The sequence below is a fragment of the Mchenga conophoros genome, linkage group LG14 (genome assembly GCF_057382185.1).
Source record: "Mchenga conophoros isolate Kocher_MC1m ecotype Shallow Benthic linkage group LG14, M_conophoros_male_GT1.1, whole genome shotgun sequence".
Taxonomy (NCBI): Eukaryota; Metazoa; Chordata; class Actinopteri; order Cichliformes; family Cichlidae; genus Mchenga; species Mchenga conophoros.
The window spans coordinates 5159506-5180420 of record NC_140539.1 but is presented as its reverse complement, the minus strand read 5'-3'; the positions used below and the strand labels follow the sequence as shown (position 1 = coordinate 5180420).

The 20915-nt window shown below is 47.4% G+C and overlaps 1 protein-coding gene across 1 annotated transcript; it reads right to left on the bottom strand.

Moving 5' to 3' along the window:
• Nucleotides 1-4568: 4568 nt before the first annotated feature.
• On the bottom strand, nt 4569-5770 carry LOC146559125 (uncharacterized). Its single transcript, XM_085245201.1, has 2 exons — nt 4885-5770; nt 4569-4714 (listed from the first exon to the last, which is right to left on the bottom strand). The coding sequence occupies exons 1-2, from the start codon at nt 5768-5770 to the stop codon at nt 4569-4571; spliced, it is 1032 nt and encodes a 343-aa protein (XP_085101327.1).
• Between the last annotated feature and the right edge of the window lie 15145 nt (nt 5771-20915).

The window sequence follows — 20915 nt, the reverse complement described above, 5'->3', positions numbered from 1 at the left end:
AACTTGGTGCAAATAAGCATGGACTTAAACCAAAATTAATGTCAAGTGCACTCAGCCACACTGACCTGATCCTCCTCTGTCAAACACCTGAGTTCTCTGCTTAAATACTCGATATCCAAACACAATATTCTCCTATGGAATATTCCATTCAATGGGTAATACTAAACATTACATGATGATACTTTTTACCAAAAATAAAACACACACCTCTGAAGTGTAGCCATTACATTTTACAATAATACATACAACTCTCAAACAAACAAAACCCTAAAATTGACTTTATTAAATTAAAACAATTTTCTTCCCCCTCTTCACCTGGTTCCTTCCTGTGATGTCAGCACTAAACAGGACAAGCTAACAGTTTAAATAAATGAAATTTTAACTTAACAAACTTGTCAAAATTTATTTAAAAGATGTTATATTAAGTAATCTGTAAAAGTGCAAAACATAAACAAACCCAGGATAGTAAATATTTGCAAGCTACAGAAAAAAAACAAGGTATGGCTAAATCAAAACAAGAATGTTAACTAAGAATAACAAACCTAAACTCTGGGCAAATGGTGTTCTCACCCACATTGTCACAAGCACACACAAAAAAACCCACACTATTGTGAAATTTCTGAATATTTTCACCTCAGAATGAATTTTCCAAATGTCTTTTTGTCGGACAAAGCATACAGAAATAGCTGCATTTAACAAACAAAATGTGTTGTGGTTCAGTCAGGTTTCAGAGCTCATCACAGCACAGAAACAGCTTTAGTGAAGGTTACAAATGATCTTCTTATGGCCTCTGACAGTGGACTCATCTCTGTGCTTGTCCTGCTAGACCTCAGTGCAGCGTTCGATACTGTCGACCATAATATTCTATTAGAGCGATTAGAACATGCTGTAGGTATTACAGGTACTGTGCTGCAGTGGTTTGTATCATATCTATCTCATAGACTCCAATTTGTTCATGTAAATGGAGAGTCCTCTTCACACGCTGAGGTTAATTATGGAGTTCCACACGGTTCAGTGTTTACATTATACATGCTTCCCTTAGGCAGCATCATTAGAAGACATAGCATACATTTTCACTGCTATGCAGATGACACGGAGCTCTATCTGTCCATGAAGCCAGATAACACACACCAATTAGTTAAACTGCAGGAATGTCTTAAAGACATAAAGACCTGGATGGCTGCTAACTTTCTGCTTCTAAATTCAGATCAAACTGAGGTTATTGTACTCGGCCCTGAAACTTTAGAAATATGGTCTCTAACCAGATACTTACTCAGGATGGCATTACCTTGGCCTCCAGTAACACTGTGAGGAACCTTGGAGTCATTTTTGACCAGGATATGTCCTTCAACGCACATATTAAACAAATATGTAAGACTGCTTTCTTCAATTTACGCAACATCTCTAAAAGATGATGTCTCAGAGTGACGCTGAAAAACTAGTTCATGCATTTATTACTTCTGGATATTACTTCCAGGCTGGACTACTGTAATTCATTATTATCAGGAAGTCCTAAAAACTCCCTGAAAAGCCTTCAGCTAATCCAAAATGCTGCAGCAAGAGTCCTGACAGGGACTAGAAAGAGAGAGCATATTTCTCCTGTTTTGGCTTCCCTTCATTGGCTTCCTGTTAAATCCAGAATTGAATTCAAAATCCTGCTCCTCACATACAAGGTCTTAAATAATCAGGCCCAATCTTATCTTAATGACCTTGTAGTACCATATCACCCTATTAGAGCATGCCAATGAGCTGTGGGTAGTGACCGAAAAAACAAGATCATAGATACAAGCAGCGGAAATTAGGGTGCCTGGCCTGTCCCTTAAAGATAGCGTGAGGAGCTCAGCCATCCAGGAGGGGCTCAGAGTAGAGCTCCTCCACATCGAAAGAAGCCAGTTGAGGTGATTTGGGCATCTAACAAGGATGCCTCCTTGATGAGGTCTTCTGGGCATGTCCCACCAGGAGTAGGCCCAGGGCAGACCCAGAACACGCTGGAGAGATTATATCCTTCAGCTGGCCTTGGAAGGCCCTGGTATTCCCCCGGACAAGCTGGATGAGGTGGCCGGGGAGAGGGAGGTCTGGGCTTCTCTGCTTAGGCTGCTGCTCCCGTGACCCAGCCCAGGATAAGCGGAAAAAGACGGATGGATGACGGAAGACTGATTTTTGTAATTCCTTTCAGTTGTCTTGAAGAATAGTTTTCTAAGCTCCTTAAAGGACATTGCAAAGCACTTTAAGTATTTGCTGCCTTTTTGTTTTGTTCTCTGTCAAGACAATCCTATACTGCTTCATTTATATTAAGGTCAGAGTTCTGAGGAGGCCAATCCATGACTGATAGTGTCCCATTGTTTTCTATCCAGACATGCTTTTACTCCATTGGCAGGGTGTTTGGGATCATTGGGCCACATTCACAAACATTGCACTGCTAGTACATCACTAATGGTTTCAGGTTTTGAGAGTTGAGCCTGACAGTGTGACAAAATGGAACTTCTAAATATGATAATTTAAGAATAGAAATTAAGGTATGAAAACATTGATGAATCACTACTTTGTGTGTGAAACATTCATATGCACATTTATGCACAAATGTGTCCATAGCAAAGTGAGTGGTTATCATTGCCGACCTGCCAATGTGAGGGCGTTGTGGTTCAAGGTCAGAACACCCAATGATATTTGGGCACAACCTGATGACATCGGTTAATTAACTTATTGCAGTTACAGCGCAGATGTAAACATCTGTTTGTTGGGAGCAGTTTTGATTGTACAGTCTGACAGCTGCAGGAAGGAAGGATCTGCAGAAACGGTCATTCATGCATCTAGGATGCAGCGGTCTGTCACTGAAGGAGCTCTGCAGTTCAGCAGCATTTACATGCATGGGGTGTTAGACTCTGTCCATCAGAGATGTTATTTTGGCCAGAGTCCTTCTGTCTCCCACCACCTGCACTGGGTCCAGGGTGCATCCCAGAACAGAACTGGCCTTCCTAATGAGTTTATCCAACCTCTTCCTCTCAGCTGCCGATAAACTGCTGCTCCAACATACCACACTGTAAAAAATGACAGATGCCACCACAGAGTCATAGGTCTTTAAAAGCGCTCCCTGGACTCCAAATGACCTCAGCCGCCTCAGCAGGTAGAGTCTGCTCTGACCCTTTCTGTCACGGTCTGGCTGGCAGATCGTGGGGAGATGGGGAAATAGGACCCAAACGCTGGACTTAATGGAATGAACAGTGGGTTTATTTACAGTGAGGTAATTGTACACCACACACTGAATCTCCAAAAGTGCTCCCTCGACTCCCGTGACGTGTCTTCTCCCAAGTGCTGGTATCCCGTGCTCTCTGCCCCTGTGCCTTCACACACCCCGTGTGTCTTGCAGTCCTGTGTTCCGCTGTCCTCCTGGGGAAAAACACAGACACAGCCGTTATGGCACCAACTCCGGCAGGCATACACTTTAACAACACTAGAAACACTGACATGGAGTCTAACTCAACGATCCTGCGCCGGAGGAAGCTCCATCGCTCTGTTAAGTAGCTCCCCCGACGATCCTGATCAGAAGCAGGTGTGTGGTAAGCTAGGCGTGACCAGCAGCTGGCAGGGCCACACCCATCAGGCCTGCAGGTGGCTGTCCTTCATCCTCCAGCCTCACACACACACACACACACACACACACACACACACACACCAGCATGGAACACAAGAGCACAGTGCAGCAAACATACATCCAATACACTAATAACAATAAAGGTCCACACTGTTCACGAACCCCGAGTCCCCGGCACCGGGTCCGTGACAGTACCCCCCCCTCAAAGGGTCGACTCCCGACGACCCAAAACAAAACCACAGAACAACCAACCCAGGGCGGGTGGCGGGGGGTCCAGGACGGAGGGCCCCAAAACCACTCCGCTAAACAGCCACCACAAAGCAACAAAAGAAAAACACAGTTCAACAGTTCAATCCCCCGGTCCAGTGGCAGCAAACACAGTTCTGGCGGCCGACCTGTAGGACGGCAAAACAAGCGGGACCCGCTGCGGGTTAGGCAGTGGCGGCAAAAAAGTTCAGGTGGCCTACCTCTAACCCCTTGATGGAAACGCAGGAGCTCCGGCGGGCGGCCATGGGTCCGGCAGCCGCGGTGGAACGGTTCTGGTGGCCTGCCACGGGTCCGGTGGCGGCGGCGTTGTAGCTCCCGCCTCAGCACAACCCATGATTCTCGATGTACCGGCCGGGCTGCAGGACGTGGCGGCCGGGCTGCTGGACGTGGCGGCCCCTCCGGCACGCCGACCTCCAGCTCTGGCTCAGCGGATCCCTCCGGACCTCCGAGCTCCTCCGGTGGAAGCGCGGGCTCACCAGGCTCGCTGAGCTCCTCTGCTGGCAACGCCGGTCCCTCCGGCTCGTTGAAGTCCGCCAGCAGCGGTGCGGGCTTCTCAGTGGGTGGCTCGCTGAGCTGCTCCAGCTCACAGTGCTCCTCCGGCATTAGCTCGCTGGGCTCCCCCAGCTCACAGTGCTCCTCCGGCATTAGCTCGCTGGGCTCCCCCGGCTCACTGTGCTCCTCCGGCATTAGCTCGCTGGGCTCCCCCGGCTCACTGTGCTCCTCCGGCTCGCCGAGCTCCTCCGGCTCGCCGAGCTCTACAGCTGGCGACGCGGGCTCCCCTCGCTCGCTGAGCTCCTTCGGCATGCTGAGCTCCTCCAGCATAAGCTCGCTGAGCTCCTTCGGCATGCTGAGCTCCTCCAGCATAAGCTCGCTGAGCTCCTCCGGCTCACAGTGCTCCTCCGGCATTAGCTCGCTGTGCTCCTCCGGCTCGCTGAGCTCTACAGCTGGCGACGCGGGCTCCCCTCGCTCGCTGAGCTCCTTCGGCTCGCTGAGCTCCTTCGGCTCGCTGAGCTCCTTCGGCTCGCTGAGCTCCTTCGGCTCGAGCATGCTGAGCTCCCGCTCGAGCATGCTGAGCTCCCGCTCGCCGAGCCGCTGCTCCCGCTCTCCGGGCTCCGGCTCGCAGGGCTGCACGGCTGGCCGTGCAGGCACCTCCCGCTCCCTGAGCTCCTGCTCCGCTTCGCTGAGCAGCTCCTCCCGCTCTTCGGGCTCCTGCTCCGGCTCGCAGGGCTCAACAGCTGGCCGTGCGGGCACCTCTGGCTGCGCTTCAGCCACAGATGGATGATCCGGAGGCGAAGATGGTGATGCGGTGTCCGCAGGTGGGGAAGGTGAAGGTAGAGCCGGTGAAGAAGATGGCCGAGGGGTGACTGCATGCGGATGGGATGATGACGGCGCTACAACCGCAGATGGTGAAGCCGCCAGTGGCGTGGAGACTGCTGAATGAGGCCACGCTAGTTGTACTGTTGGCCGGCTTGCAGCAGCGTCAGCGGTGTCACCATCCACTGAAAACAAAAAAGCAGATGGGGTGAGAAATGAAAAAGTGTCCTTATTACTCACCACAGCCGGTTCTTGAGATGTCCGGGAGGGCGGCTGCGGTGAGGAACGCCGGCGGCGCGAACGCCGTTTCCGGGTAGACGTCGGGGCCGGCGTATCAGGCTGAAGAACCTCAGGCTGGCCGAGTGGGGGGGCAGCCTGGATCGGAGAGTGGAGGTGAAGGGTGTTGAGCAGGAAATCCGCCACAATCGGAAAAAGATTGTCCAACACCCAGGGAAAACAAGTCAGTGTTTCCTGCAACCGCTTCTCCACAGCACAACGTAAACCCTCCGCGTGCGCTTCCAGCCACAGTTCACATAGACGATTTACTTTGTCTGTCACCTCCCTCCTGAACCTCTCCGAAAAGTCCGCTGGGTCCATCTGGCAGGATCGTTCTGTCACGGTCTGGCTGGCAGATCGTGGGGAGATGGGGAAATAGGACCCAAACGCTGGACTTAATGGAATGAACAGTGGGTTTATTTACAGTGAGGTAATTGTACACCACACATTGAATCTCCAAAAGTGCTCCCTCGACTCCCGTGACGTGTCTTCTCCCAAGTGCTGGTATCCCGTGCTCTCTGCCCCTGTGCCTTCACACACCCCGTGTGTCTTGCAGTCCTGTGTTCCGCTGTCCTCCTGGGGAAAAACACAGACACAGCCGTTATGGCACCAACTCCGGCAGGCATACACTTTAACAACACTAGAAACACTGACATGGAGTCTAACTCAACGATCCTGCGCCGGAGGAAGCTCCATCGCTCTGTTAAGTAGCTCCCCCGACGATCCTGATCAGAAGCAGGTGTGTGGTAAGCTAGGCGTGACCAGCAGCTGGCAGGGCCACACCCATCAGGCCTGCAGGTGGCTGTCCTTCATCCTCCAGCCTCACACACACACACACACACACACACCAGCATGGAACACAAGAGCACAGTGCAGCAAACATACATCCAATACACTAATAACAATAAAGGTCCACACTGTTCACGAACCCCGAGTCCCCGGCACCGGGTCCGTGACACTTCCTGTAAAGAGCATGAGTGTTGTGGCTCCAGTCCAGTTTATTATTCAGGTGAACACCTATAAGAGTCCACTATCTCTAAAAGCTATCTAAAAGCTGCAGTTGCTTGCAAACAAACTTAAGGTGGAAGCACTTTAGGGTGTGTAACATAAAAATGACAGCTGTAACATATCATTTAATCTACTATTAGACTTAATAGACTTCAAGACTATTTCTTTAATTGATCTTTGTGTCACGGCCGTGCAGCCCAAGGTGAGAGAGTGGACTCAGGTGCAGACAAAACTTTGGAGGCTCGATGGCGTAGAATTAAGTGAAGTTAAGTTACAGGAGGTCAGTTGTGACAAAAAAACGAGTGAAGAACATAAAACACTCTTAGTAAGTGAACATGAACTAAAGGCGAGAGCCTTATAACCGGCTCAGAGGAAAATACTAATTTACAAGGTAGCACATAACTTTGCATGGACCCCCAAATCACTTGAAGTCATCTATAATCTATGAGGCTACGCTCTGAGATTCTATCAGTAGCACTAAAGGAAAACACTATGAACGGTTCTATGAGGAAAAACAATATTACCTGGGGCCAGGGCAGACACAGAGACACAGGCTGGACACAGAACAGAGGGAGTGTGGAAACCAAAACTTAAGAAATACAAAATCACAAACCAAGAAGAACTGGAGAAATAAAAATGTAAAACAGAAACCAAAACCAAAACTGAAAACACTGGGTCAACCACCCAGGTACCCTAACACTGAAGAGATAAGTACCATCTTGTTATCCTAGCATTAGTGTTTTTCATGTTGTGGATCCATTGCAAAGCATAATGATCATTCTCAAAAACAAACACTTTCCCAATGTAGAATAGAATAGAATAGAATAGAATAGAATACTTTTATTTGTCAATTTCTTCAAATGTACTTGCCATACAAAGGAATTGAAATTACGTTTCACACTGTCCCACGCGTAGACATTGACAACAATAAGGTGCAGATGCACAACAAAAACAGCCCTAACAATAAAGTAATAAATAGTAATATAATAATATAAATAGTGCTAAAAGAAATACTAAAAATATATATATAGTAGCAGGTGTGTGCAATTGCAATGCAAGTCAGGAATGTTTTCAGTTCTTGGTTCAGAGAGTGTTTCCTTGTTGGAGAGTGTGCGTGGGTGGGTGGGTGGGGGGGAGTAGAGTCCAATCTGTCTTCCTATACTTCTGCCAATCTGGTGATTCTGCTGGCTGGGAGTCGGGAGGGAAGAGAGTTCAGCAGTCTCACAGCCTGGTGGATGAAGCTGTTGGTGAGCCTGGTAGTGCGGGAGTGGAGACTTCTGTATCTCTTTCCAGAGGGCAGGAGGCTGAACAGATAGTGCGCGGGGTGGGTTGCATCGTTGACAATTGTGATGGCTTTGCGGGTGAGGCGAGTGGTGTAAATGTCTTGCAGGGAGGGGAGTGGTACACCAACTATCCTCTCAGCTGTTCTCACAATGCGTTGTAGAGCTTTTCTGTTATAGTCAGTGCAGCTACCGCCCCACACAGTGATGCAGCTGGAGAGGATACTTTCAATAGTGCCTCTGTAGAATGTAGTCAGGATGGGTGGTGGAGCACTTGCCTGCTTGAGTTTGCGCAGGAAGTAGAGGCGCTGTTGTGCTTTCTTGGCCAGTGATGCTGTGTTGGTGGTCCAGGAGAGGTCCTCACTGATGTGCACCCCCAGGAACTTGGTGCTGCTCACCCTCTCCACCGCAGCGCCGTCGATGGTCAATGGGGGGTGACAGGTGTGGCCTCTCTAGAAGTTGACAATAATCTCCTTGGTCTTACTGACATTTAGCAGGAGGTTGTTGTCTCTGCACCACGTGGTCAGGAGCTCAACCTCTTTCCTGTAGTGGGTCTCATCGCCCTTGGTGATGAGCCCCACCAGCGTTGTGTCGTCCGCAAACTTCACAAGGTGGTTGGAGCTGTAGGTTGGTGTGCAGTCATGTGTCAACAGGGTGAAGAGCAGAGGACTGAGCACACAGCCTTGTGGAGCCCCCGTGCTCAGGGTGATGCTGTTTGAGACCTTGTTGCCCACTCGCACCGCTTGAGGCCTCTGGCTGAGGAAATCCAGCAGCCAGTTGCAGAGGGAGGTGCTGAGGCCCAGTCTGTCCAGTTTACAGATGAGTTGTTGTGGTATTATGGTGTTGAATGCTGAGCTAAAGTCTATGAACAGCATTCTCACGTATGAGTCTTTCTTGTCCAGATGAGTTAGGGCTGGGTGGAGGGCAGAGCAGATTGCATCCTCTGTGGATCGGTTCGCTCTGTATGCGAACTGGTGTGGGTCCAGGGTGGGAGGTAGGGTGGATTTGAAGTGTGACATGACTAGTCGTTCAAAGCACTTCATAATAATGGGTGTCAGTGCCACGGGGCGGTAGTCATTGAAACAGGCTGGGGATGGTTTCTTTGGCACAGGTATGATGGTGGCAGTCTTGAAGCATGATGGAACAGTGGCTTGCCTCAGGGAGGTGTTAAAGATGTCCGGTTGGCTCGAGTTGTGATACCTTTCACTTGTGTTACATCATCAATGCATGTCTCGGTGAAAACTAGCACACAACAGTCACTTACTTTGCGATTCGCTGATCTCAGAAGTCATATGTTGTCCATTTTATTGTCCAGAGATCGTACGTTGGCTAAGAGGATCGATGGTATGGCTGGGCGAGTTGGCTTAGCCTCAAGCCTGACTCGGACACCTCCGCGCTTGCCCCGCTTCCTTGTCCTAGCGCACCGCTTTCGACACCTCCTTGCCCGGGGAGGGTTAGCAGGCGAGTCCGGTGAGTTGCTAGGCCAGCTAGCAGGCTGTCGCAGAAGTCCTATCTCCCTTAGCATCTCAACGTTAGTGTTCAAAACTTGGCAAATCTTGCTTCTCTGAATGTGTAAGAGAGCCTGACGACTGTACACATATTCCGACGTGGACTGGCGAGAAACACTTGCAGAAAGACACTTACTTGACGAACAAAACATCGCATTTTCAGGAGAGCGTGAGGTCGCTGCGTTTACACGCGCCGCCATTTTGATGTGATAATATGTGATAATAGCTTAGGTGTCTAGGGCCCATTTAATTGCCAATGCCTCCTCCAATGGTCGAATATCTCATTTCCTCCTAGACCCACCTCAGAGGCATCTGTTTGTACTGTAATGGGAAGTCTAAAATCTGGACACTGCAAGACAAGTTTCAGACACAGTCTTTCAAATCATTGAATGCATTCTCAGCCTCTTTAGTTCCCTCAATCTTTATAGAACTAGACTTTCTTTTCATGTTGGTTAGTAGAACCACTCTGGATGAAAAATTGGGAATTAGTTGGCAGTACCAACCCACTAACCCCAAAAATGATTGCAACCTTTTCTTTGTGTTTGGAAAGGGTGCTGCAGTAACTTGATCCACTTTTGCCACCTGAGGGCGAATGCCTCCACCTCCTATTACATAACCAGGTACTGCACCTCGGGCTTGGAGATGTGAAATTTCTTTGTATTTATGACAAGTCCTGCATTTTTGATGCGTTGAAAAACATCAGCATGAAGACAACAATATCATCAATGTATGCAGCTGCATATTGTTCTGCACCCCTCAAAACTCGATCCACCAACCTTTGGAATGTAGCCAGTGCTCCATGCAAGCCAAAAGGCATCACTGTGAATCTAAACAATCCACTTGGTACTCTGAATGTAAGTCCTTTGAAGATTCTGTCAAGGGAACCTGCCAATATCCTTTACAGAGGTCAAGGGTTGTCAGAAAATTAGGATTTGCATTGGATACGGATCAAAAACACACATACAATTTAACTCATAAAAGTTTACACAACATCTAAGCTTAGAATTATCTTTCTTTGGCAAAAGCACAACAGGACTACACCACTCACTGTGTGAAGGCTCGATGATTCCTGCAGCCAGCATACAGCAAGTGGCATCTCTAATTGGCCGTTGGTCTGGAGCAATCTTGCTGATTCACTGCTGGCCTCTCCCACAGCGTCGCTCCCATGCCCCTGCCTCTGTGAGGCCTGGGCCGGTGAAGGTTGACTTATCAGGAGGCAGATGTTGAAGAAGCTTCCATCCTCTCCTCCGGTGTCGCCCACCTGTCCCTGGGCTGCCCACTGCTGGTCCCCAGGCACAGTGTCGGGCAAGATGGATCCCTTCAGCTCTTGATTGGAGCATGCCGGGTGTGGGAACTAGCCCTTCCTGAGGTCCTGTCTAGTAGAACAGACCTCAAGGTTGGTGATGTCACACAGCCACAGCGCCTCCTATCTCAGGTGCCACTGCTGCCTGATTGGTCTGGTTGCAGGCAGTTGAGTGCCCTGCCTCCCAGCATTTATGGTCCCCTGCCCGGAGATGGTTGCTGCCATGCATGGCGAGATTAGTTTGCCTTTGGCCCCTCCCCCGATAGCCCCGTCCCTGGTCCCTCTGGATGCCCCTTCAAGCCCTCCCTGGGCAGGGCGGCATGCTCTAACAGGGGCGTGAGGGTAACTGCTGGTGGCTGGTGGCCATTTTGTCGGTCGCTCTATAGGGATGGAGCTTGACACGACAGCTGCAGGCAGGCTGGGGACACAGAGAGCCCTCCCACATCCTGTGCCTCTAAGGCTAAAATGGGGATGGCTGCAGCGTGTGAGGGAATCAACCTCCACCGGCCCAGGTGGACGGTGGAGGTTGATTACCGTGAGGTCGATGTTGAAGAAGCTTCCATCCCCTCTGGCTGCCACTGGAGTGGGGCCTGGATGGGTGGACCTATGTCTGGGTCGCTTGATTTCCGGGCCCCTCCCGCAGCATTCCCTGCCATGGCCCCGCCTTGTGAGGCCTGGGCCGGTGGAGGTTGATTGTCAGGAGATTGATGTTTATGACGCTTGGCTCCGGTCGGACAACCAGGGTTGCCTGATGGGACTGCCTGTCTGCCCTGCGGCCACCTCGCTGTGCTGAGGGCCCTATGCAGGCGTGTGGAGACAGCTGTGTTCAGGTGAGGCGGGGAGGACTCGGAGCCTAGGATCACCTGTCCTCCAGCCGCCTTCCTCCCTCATGACATCCTTTGAGTTGGGCCTAGTGGCCAGCACTGCTGTAGGCTGTGTTCCCCTGGCATATTGCCCATGCTTCGCCGGTTTATATGCCAGTCAGGCCTCACTGCGTCTGCCGCCTGGGCCAGCAGTTGACAGTTCTCCAGCCTGCGGCGCTGGCTCTCTGTCTGGCAGATTGCCCACATATTGCGGGTTACGTTACCTTTCGCAGCTGTACTGCTGCTGCGGGCTGTGTTCCCCTGGCGTATTGCCCGTGGTTAGCCGGCTAACGCGCCAGTCGGACTTCACTGCAGCGAGTGTACGTTCTCCAGCCTCTTAGCCAGGTTCTGTCTGGCATATGAGCTGCTGCGGCTGCAGGCTGTGTTTTCCACGCCAGTTGGACCTCGCTGTGTCTGATGTGTCAGCCAGTGAGTGAGTGTTCTTCACCCTCCAGCGCCGACTGTGCACGAGTAGCGAGTTCGCCCTTGCGACACACCTGCTGCAACAGCACTTAGTGGCCAACCGGCATTGGGGCACACCTTTGGGTTGTGTCCCCAATTGGCCTTTCAGTTGGCTGGACCGCCAGCCCCCTTGCCAGTCTGTGGATGGCGCGGGGTGGCTTGGGGACAGACACTTTGGGTCATGTCCCTACCTCGGCCCTCTGCTTTCAGCGGCTGTGCTGACATTGCAGGCTGTCTGTCTGGCATTGCCCGGTGGCTTATGCGACCAGCAGGATACTACTTGGCAGCTTGGTGTGCTGCGCTCCCTGGCCGTGTGCTTCACGGTTCCCAGGCTGACCTTGAGCGGCCAATCACTTGCGGTCCTGCGTCCTGCACTACAGGTTCGGGCCAGTCTGGCGTCTGCAGACTGCTGCCTCCACCCCCCGGCTTGGCCTTCGCGTCTGGCGAAGCCCTGACCAGGGTGGTCTGCTTATGTGTACTTTGTCGATGGTTCATTGGCACCTTCCCTCTCGGGGGTTCGGTTGCACTGTCTCCTCGCAGGGTGTCTTAGAGAGTTACCCCGTACATATGGATAATGTAATGGTGTGGAGAGATAGTCTCGATATGATAGTACGTACAGTTACTGTGCAACCTTGGTTCCCTTAGTGAGAGACTATCTCTCCACCGTCAGGTCGCTCGGAGACGTGTTCCGATCAAACTATCACCGGTGTCACCTCTGCACAGCTGTTTTATACGTGAGCTGTGGGGCGTAGCCAGGTGTGCTGGAGTGTCTTAAAGAAGTATCCACACACCACGACCAAGGGGGGACGTATCTTGTACATATGGAATACGTAACGGTGTGGAGAGATAGTCTCTGACTAAGAGAACCAAGGTTACACAGTAACCGTATGATTTACCTATGACTAATGACTTAGTTAGTATAAGGGATAAGGTAAGACCCTCATCATCCTTGTTAGAGATCTTAATTCTTTCTGTCCTGTTTGGATCTCTCACAAGCATTGCTCCCTTATTGCTGTCTATTATTAACAGCTCACTGAGGCAAGATTGTGTTCTATCCGATTTTAAGTATACTAAGGTAACTCAATTACTTACAAAACCTCAAATTGATGCCAGTTCTCCCAGCAGCCTATTTCAAAATGAAAAAGAAAACATTTTTGAAAATCAGTTTAGATCATTACTATGCACTTTGCAGATTTCTGACCACTTTCAATCTGTTTTTCAAAAGCAGCGTGCCATTGAAACTGCTCTTTTAATGATCTCTATAATGATAGCTATAATTGCCCTCTGTTGGCATCTGATGCAGAAAATTGCTCTGTGCTCATATTGCTTGACCTCAGTGCTGTTTTTGATTCTGTTGACCATAATATTTTACTTAATATGCATTTCTTATCATTTGTATGCTGATGACATTCTGTCCACCCTAGTTGACTGTTCTTCCTGGATTAGTGACTGGATCTCCAGTAACTGTCTTGTTTTAAACTCTGACAAAACTGAGGCAATAATCCTTGAATGCCATTCTCCATAGTCTTAGTGTAATTTTTGACTCACGTATAGAATCTATTTCACATTCCTGTTTCTTTCATTTAGAGAACATTTCAAAATTGCAAGCTATATTCTCGTATTAACTTATCCAGGGCCGCATCACATTTTAAGCTTTTTATGTTTTACATTACAAATTTCAACACTTTATATTTTCATCCAGCCATCTTGTTCCATTTATCTAGGGTTGGGTCATGGGGGCAGCAGCCTAGGCAGAGAATACCAGGCCTTCCTCTCCCTGGCCACCTCCTCCAGCTTGTCCAGATGAACACCAAGGCATTGCCAGGCCAGCCGAGAGATATAATCTCTCCAGCGTGTCCTGGGTCTTCCCAGGGCCTCCTCCCGGTGAGACCCAGGACACGCTCAGAACACCGGAGGCGCTCGTCCTTGTCAGATGCCCAAACCACATCAACTATTTTCTTTTGATGTGGAGGAGCTGCGGCTCTACACTGAGCCCCTCCTGGATGGCTGTGCTCCTCACTAAGGGACAGGGACAGGTCAGCCACCCTTCGGAGGAAGCTGGATGGCTGGTTCGACTGGATGACTTCCCGGCCTCATACCCCCATCGGGGGTATGTGGTGGGGCGTGGTCTGGGGTGCCATGCAGGGAAGGTGGACGCAGCTTCACGGCATCCGCAATTACGCCTGCCGACTTAAATAAGGGGAATTAGGGTTTGTGGGGAGAGTTGTGGTATATGTTCGGCTGGTAGCTTGGGAGCTGCAGCCGCATTCAATAAAATGGCTCTGAAATCTGACCTGTGGACTCGTCGTGCCTTATTTACACCACACTGATCCTATGAGTCTTACCCAGTAGGCAGTGCAGAGCTTAAATGGATGAGGGCATTAGCCCGGTACTAACTGCCTCGAAGGCCTCTGGGCGGTTGCGCTCCTGCCACTGATAAAAAAAAACTGGGGGCAATGGCCTTGCAAGCCTAGTCCTACTAGCTACACGCATCAACGGCAGCGTCCCTTTAGATCAGTGCTCTTGAAATATAACTAGGTTTAGTTTAGTGGCTTTGAAAAATAAGCCCCAAGGCTCTGTTACTTTAAAAGACTGGAGTAACCTGTAAGAGCTATTTATTCAAATGCAGATTAATACTCAGGGTTTTGCCTTCACTGTTTCACAAAGGGTTAAAAAAAAATAGGTCCACAATTCGGACTTTTTAATGCAGCATGTTTCAATGAAGTGATTAAACATAAGCAAAACAGAATTAAATCAGTTTGCTAATTAACCTTCTCTGAGCTAATGCTGAGCAGTGATGGGAATAACGGCATTACAAGTAATGGTGTTACTTTTTTCAGTAACGAGTAATCTAACTAATTACTATTCCTATCGTTACAACGCCGTTACAGTTACTAACAAGAAAATGCGGTCCTTTACTATTTTTCAACAAACAGACGGTTGAAGCTGTGTTCAGCTTACCGCATCTTATATCACTTGCACGGAAGTAGCTGTAAGTAATCGGGGCGCTACAGCTTTAAGCAGCTGCGCGCGCTCCCGCTGACGGTAATCACGATCACTGTCTAGCACAGTGGTTCCCAAACTTTTTTTGCTGGGCCCCCCTTTGTTTTACAAGAAAAATGTTTGAAAACGCAGCTGTTTCGTCCACACATAAACGGTGTTTCAAATCACCGAAAACTGAGATTTTTTTAAAACTCCTTTTTTGCGTTTACGTGTGGACGAGGAATACAGAGTTCATCACGCAACGTCAAAGCTATGTGCCTTTTTCACGTCACGTTGTGCGCCACGTTATTGTTTACATGAGATGAATTGCAGAATGGCAGATAGACACAAAATACTGTTAAGCTGACTATCTGCAGGTTTTACACGCAGTTACTGTCCCTCCATTTACAAAGGCAGAGGCATCACGGTGTAATTATTTTACGTGTAGTTGTTTTTTTCCTGTGTAATAATATTCAACATTGCTGTCAATGCATTTTTCAAAAAATGCCTCTCTGTGCAAAATGGGTTTAAAAACATAAACAGCTGTGGGATACTGTTTGTCCGTGATTTGAACCGGGGGAACAAATCGTGGCAGGATCAGCCTGATGTTATTTGTATCCCGCTGTAACTTTACTGTATAAAGAGCTAACATCTCCAAAATGTCAGGAGTAGTTAGTTATTATAAAAAGTGTTTGTGAACTAAAAATCAAGAATGTGGGATCCTGTTTGTCCATGATTGAGCGTGTGCTCCCAACAAAGGGAAAACCAATTCTGCAGGGGGAGACCTACCTCGGCACTGTGCAGGTGAAACCAAAGGGAAGATATGCTTCACCATATTTTCTAGTCTTTGGGTTAGAATGAAGTTGGTTTGGAAACCTATTCAGCGATGCTTCCTCTCCTGCTCTGCTTTCTGTGGGCGCCGGCGCTAGCAGTGTCCAAGCAGTGGTGGTCCTAGCCTGTTTGTCGCCCCGGGCTAACACTCCCTCTGGCGCCCCCCCCCCCCCCCCCCCCCACACACACACACACACACACACGAAGAGAGAGAGAATATGCAAACGGCTACCAAACAGCCATCATAATTCATCATACAATGAGAACAGGACAGGATGACCTGCCTTTATCCAATGACACATCTGCTTACCTGCATCTTTTGCTCGTTTCTCCTCCTCTTCTTTTCTATTTTTTCTAAACTGAGCACCTGATGGCTTTGAACTTTTCTTGTCCATCTTACATTGGTTTTAATTTTTGCACTCCAGTATGAACACAAATCCCCCAACCCAAGGATCACCACAACATAACCTAATAGACCTACACCTTAGTTCACAGATTCACTTTGTCTAGGGTGTATTTCTGGGATTTCACACAACCCAGGATTCAAATCATGAATGCATAATTTACAACATTATGAATGAAATGTGCTCTATTTGGAAGCAGCCGGCCCCCCTCCCTTTTCGACGGGTTGTGTGTGAGACTTTAAATCATCAAACTGTAAATTATAATTTTTGAATTGTTATTGATCCCTTTACTCCTGGTCCTAAACTGTAGATTTATTTTCTTACTCTTCTTATATTTATTGTTTGTTTACTTGCACTGCTGTAACTGGAGCCTCGTCGTCTCGTCTCTCTATATACTGTACTGTATGTAGTGGAGATGACAATAAAGTTTACTTTGATTTCAGCAGCAAGGAGGTGCACCGAGGGCTCTCGCGCTCACTTTTCGCATATAGAATTTCGAAAAAACATCGGTGCAAATTATAAGTCTCTATCATGATGTCTGGTGTTTTCGTGTTTGTTGTTTTTTTTAGATTTTGTTTTATTTTGCGAGTTGGTTATTAGATGCTGCTCTAGCCAGCCAGAGAATCCCCTGCAGCCCCGCCCTCTCCTCCCTGTGCCGCAAGCAGCAGGCGCACCTCGCAAACGGAGGGCACCCTTACTCCCAGCAAATGGGCGATAGAAAACCGATCGGTGCCTATGCCATTCCCAATATGCGCTGGCTGATGTCGGGGCAGCATGAGTACGAGCAATTTTTTTTTTTTTGCCGATGCCCGTGATGCCGCCCCCCACCACGATGCCGCCCCGGGCAACCGCCCGTGTCGCCCATATCAAAAACCGCTACTGTGTCCAAGTGTTTTGTTTTTTTCCTTTTCATACCTCGCCCCCCCCCCCCCCCCCCCCCCCCAGCCATGGCTCTGCGCCCCCCCCCCCCCCTAGGGGGCGGGCCCCACACTTTGGGAAGGTCTGGTCTAGCACAACACCTGGAGCTAAGGGGCAAAACAATCGCGTGAGTGCTGCTGTTTGACTGAGGAAGAATAAAGTAGTCGTGGTAAGCCAGTCACACGACCACTTAAAGACAAAGCAACAAGATGATATATACCAGTTTTTAAATTGTGTTGATAGGCCACGTAAAACCACAGTCATGATAAACAATATATACGTGGCGTTTTTTCCTCAATAGTTTCGTCACTTTTACTGTCTAAGGACAGCGCAGCAAACACTCTCTGCATATGAGCAAAACAACAAAACAAAACAGGGGAAGTTTTAGGAGTGACGGCGAGAGAGAGAGAGAGAGAGAGAGAGAGAAAGACAGCAGAAATAGAGGGAGAGCGAGTTTTGAGATGTGTCAGAACATTGAGGCGACTGCTGTCTCCAGGTAGAAACAGGAGTGATACACCTGCTGCTGTCAGACCTGCAGGTATCAGGCTGTGACGTTCTCCTTTATAGTGGACAGAAATAATTTTTTTGGAGTGGCACAAATAATTTGTGTGGCATCTTATTGAATGCAGAACAGCTGATTGTTATGTAAATAGTTTGAAATGGTTATTTAAAAAATCAAGGTAAAAGGTAAATGGATGCAAATAACTTTGTTGTTTGCAAAACTTGTGCATAGGATTTTAAAATTAACAATTTATATTTGCATTTAAAGTTATCAAATATGATTCATTAAACATGTTTGTGGTTGTTACAGTAAAAATATAACTTTTTCTACTCGGATTTTATGTTTTTTGTCTGATTTTAGATCAATTGTGGTAATACAGTATGTCAAAAATGAAAACATAACTGTAAATTCAGACACGTGAGGCTGTGCTGATGATACCAAACAAGGCTAAGTAAATAATTTTTAAAGGTAAAATGTGGAGGGAAAATCAAAAGTAGTTAAAAATGGCCAATTATACCCTGGACCAAAGAGGGTTAAACAATTTTTTTTAAAGTAACGCAATAGTTACTTTTCAAGTAATTAATTACTTTTAGAATATTGTAACTCAGTTACTAACTCAGTTACTTTTTTGAAGAAGTAACTAATAACTATAATTAATTACTTTTTCAAAGTAACTTGCCCAACACTGATGCTGAGCTTGTTCTGATCTTTGTGAGAAGAAAGGTTGGAGAGAGAACAAGCACACCCTAGCCTGAAGAGTGGCAATCCAAATCGTCTTGAGTCGATGATCTAACAAAAAATCAGGAACAAGCCAAAACATACAAAATCAACTTGCAGGTTTACAGTTTCGGCAGCAGTTGATCTCTCTGATAGTCCTTTATTGTCATTGCACATGTACAAAATTATGGGTGCTCCACACCAACAGGAATAAAATATAAATAGTAAAACGGCAGGAATTTTAAAAAAAAATTTAATTTGGTGAGATGAGTCGGCAGGGTGTGGTGTGGGGGGAAAGCGTATATTAACAGTCTGAATTACCCAGGGGAAGAAGCTCTTTGTGAGTTTAGAGATGTGGGACTTGATGGCCCTGAGGCGCCGACCAGAGAACAGTGTTGACCCACTGTTCTCTGGTCGGCGCCTCAGGCAGGTGGCAGGCAGGGAGCAATCGGTCACCTGTCATGGCCCTGGTTTTCCTGAGACAGGAGGATCTGGCGATGCTCTCCAGGGTGCCAGATTAGCTCATTCTTACATGAACACTCATTTCAGCATATTCTTTTTTTAATTCAAATACAGGGGAAAGTTTTCTCACTTTTTCTCTTCTGAACTTTGTGTTTGTGAATCACATTATATACAATAAAATGTATTTTATTGAATAATGTGTTTTATAGTCAGACATTGCTTAGTGTCTGCTCACTCTTCCCTCCTATCCTCACACACACACACACACACTTTCAGTGATAGGCCTGTCTTTACTGTCATTATTATACTCTCTTATTTGTTATATCGATTAAACTTACACCTGATTTAGTTGATTATGCTTAATACTGATCTGTCACGGCCGAGGCCGACTCAAAAGAAAAAGGACTCAAATGCAGAACGCAGAGCAGCACAGAGAACGTTTTATTGACAACGTTTATTCTTTCACAACAAGTGTAAGTGAAAAAAAAACCCCAGAAAACTGAGTTGTGTGTTTCACTAGTGCTAGGAACAAACACCAAAACTAAACAGCACTTATGCGACCTGAGCTAAGTAAACAATCAGTGATTTTTCAATGGTGGAAACTGCAGTTCTGTGGTTAGGGACAAAGGGAGAGTCAAACTGGATGGCTGGGTCCCTGGAAAGGGGTCAGAGTCACTGAAACAAGAGTACATATGTCTCAACTCTGTATATTTTTATATATTTTATTTATTGTTTACTCTATTTAATTTGTAAAATATGTGTACACACACACACACACACACACACACACATGTAGAAAAATATTTAGTATACACATCCAGAAATGCATATACTATTATATATTGTACATATATTTATTAGTTTCAGATGTAGCCATTCTTGTATTTTGCTTGTTTACATTATTGTATTTTGCACAACTCTGTTGCTTGTGAAGCTCGCACACAAGAATTTCACTCACATGTGCTGTACCAATGTACCTGCACATGTGATGTGACAATAAAAGTGATTTTATTTGATTTGATTTGATATGTCAGGTATGGTTCCGGAGGAATACTGGCAAGCTATTTGTTCTGAATATTCCTTTGCACTGCTTACTTGCCGCAGGTGGATCGGTAGCGTGGTCCCGGTGAGTGGTACGTAACCGAAATTCCTGACATTGAGGCAGGGAGGCAGGCAGGTGCGTGGAGTGAGTAAAACCGTGAGACTGTCAGGAGGTCCAGCGTCCGAATGGGGGTTCTATGGCGGAGAGTTGCGTCTGCTAATCTATGGTGCGTTGCTATGAAAGAGAGATACAAGATGAGCCAAGGTAGTTCACTAAGCCGTGTACAAAACAAAGCGGTGGCCTGTATTAACTGTGGTTAGCTGAGAATCTGGCAAAGAGAAGTTGAGCGCCGCTGGCCTTATAAGTCCACGGCTTAATTGCCCACAGGTGCGAGCAATGAGCAGGAACACGGTGGCTCCTCCCAGAGGTGGAGCTGCTGGCTTGGAGGAAAAACACTGGGACTCACCCAGACCATGACACTATCAGCAAAATCATATATGAATTACGGTTCTGTGTTCAATAACCAACACTTAATACCATTTCTCTTATTCAAAATCATGTTTAATGATCGTTGGCTACACATTTCCATTTCTTTCCACATTCCTGCAGCCACACACAGATGCAACTCTGCCAAGGTCGTAACTGGATCATGTCTATGCAAACAAAATCCAGATGTTAGAATCATTTTCATTACTCAAACTGCATTTTTCAGTCAACATATTAATCAGACTTATACTTTCATTACATCTTTGTTTAATAATAAAGATGATTTAGCATTAGCAAAAGCTCATATAGAGAAACTCTGTAATACCACTTTTTTTTTTTAACATAAAAGGCTATTAAGACCTTTTACCCTTTCTCAGATGTGATAAGAGGTAAGCCAGGGGGACCTCAATCTCTCTCTGTCCTATCTCTCTCGTCTGCTTCTTCAGTCAGTACGTGGAGATCATGTCCATATCCATTGGTTGTCCAGCTTTCTTCCTAAACCTGTATTCTTTATTTATTCTTTATTCATTAATATCTAAGGTTCATCCAGGTTGCGATATGTTCAGCCTATTTTGTATTTTATCATTTCTGCCCAGTTGTACAGTTGTTATAGTTTGTATTGTTTTTTAAGGCTTGTGTAAAGTGGGGATGGTGCATAGAGCAATATTCATATCGGCAAGCATCTCCTCTGATAGGAC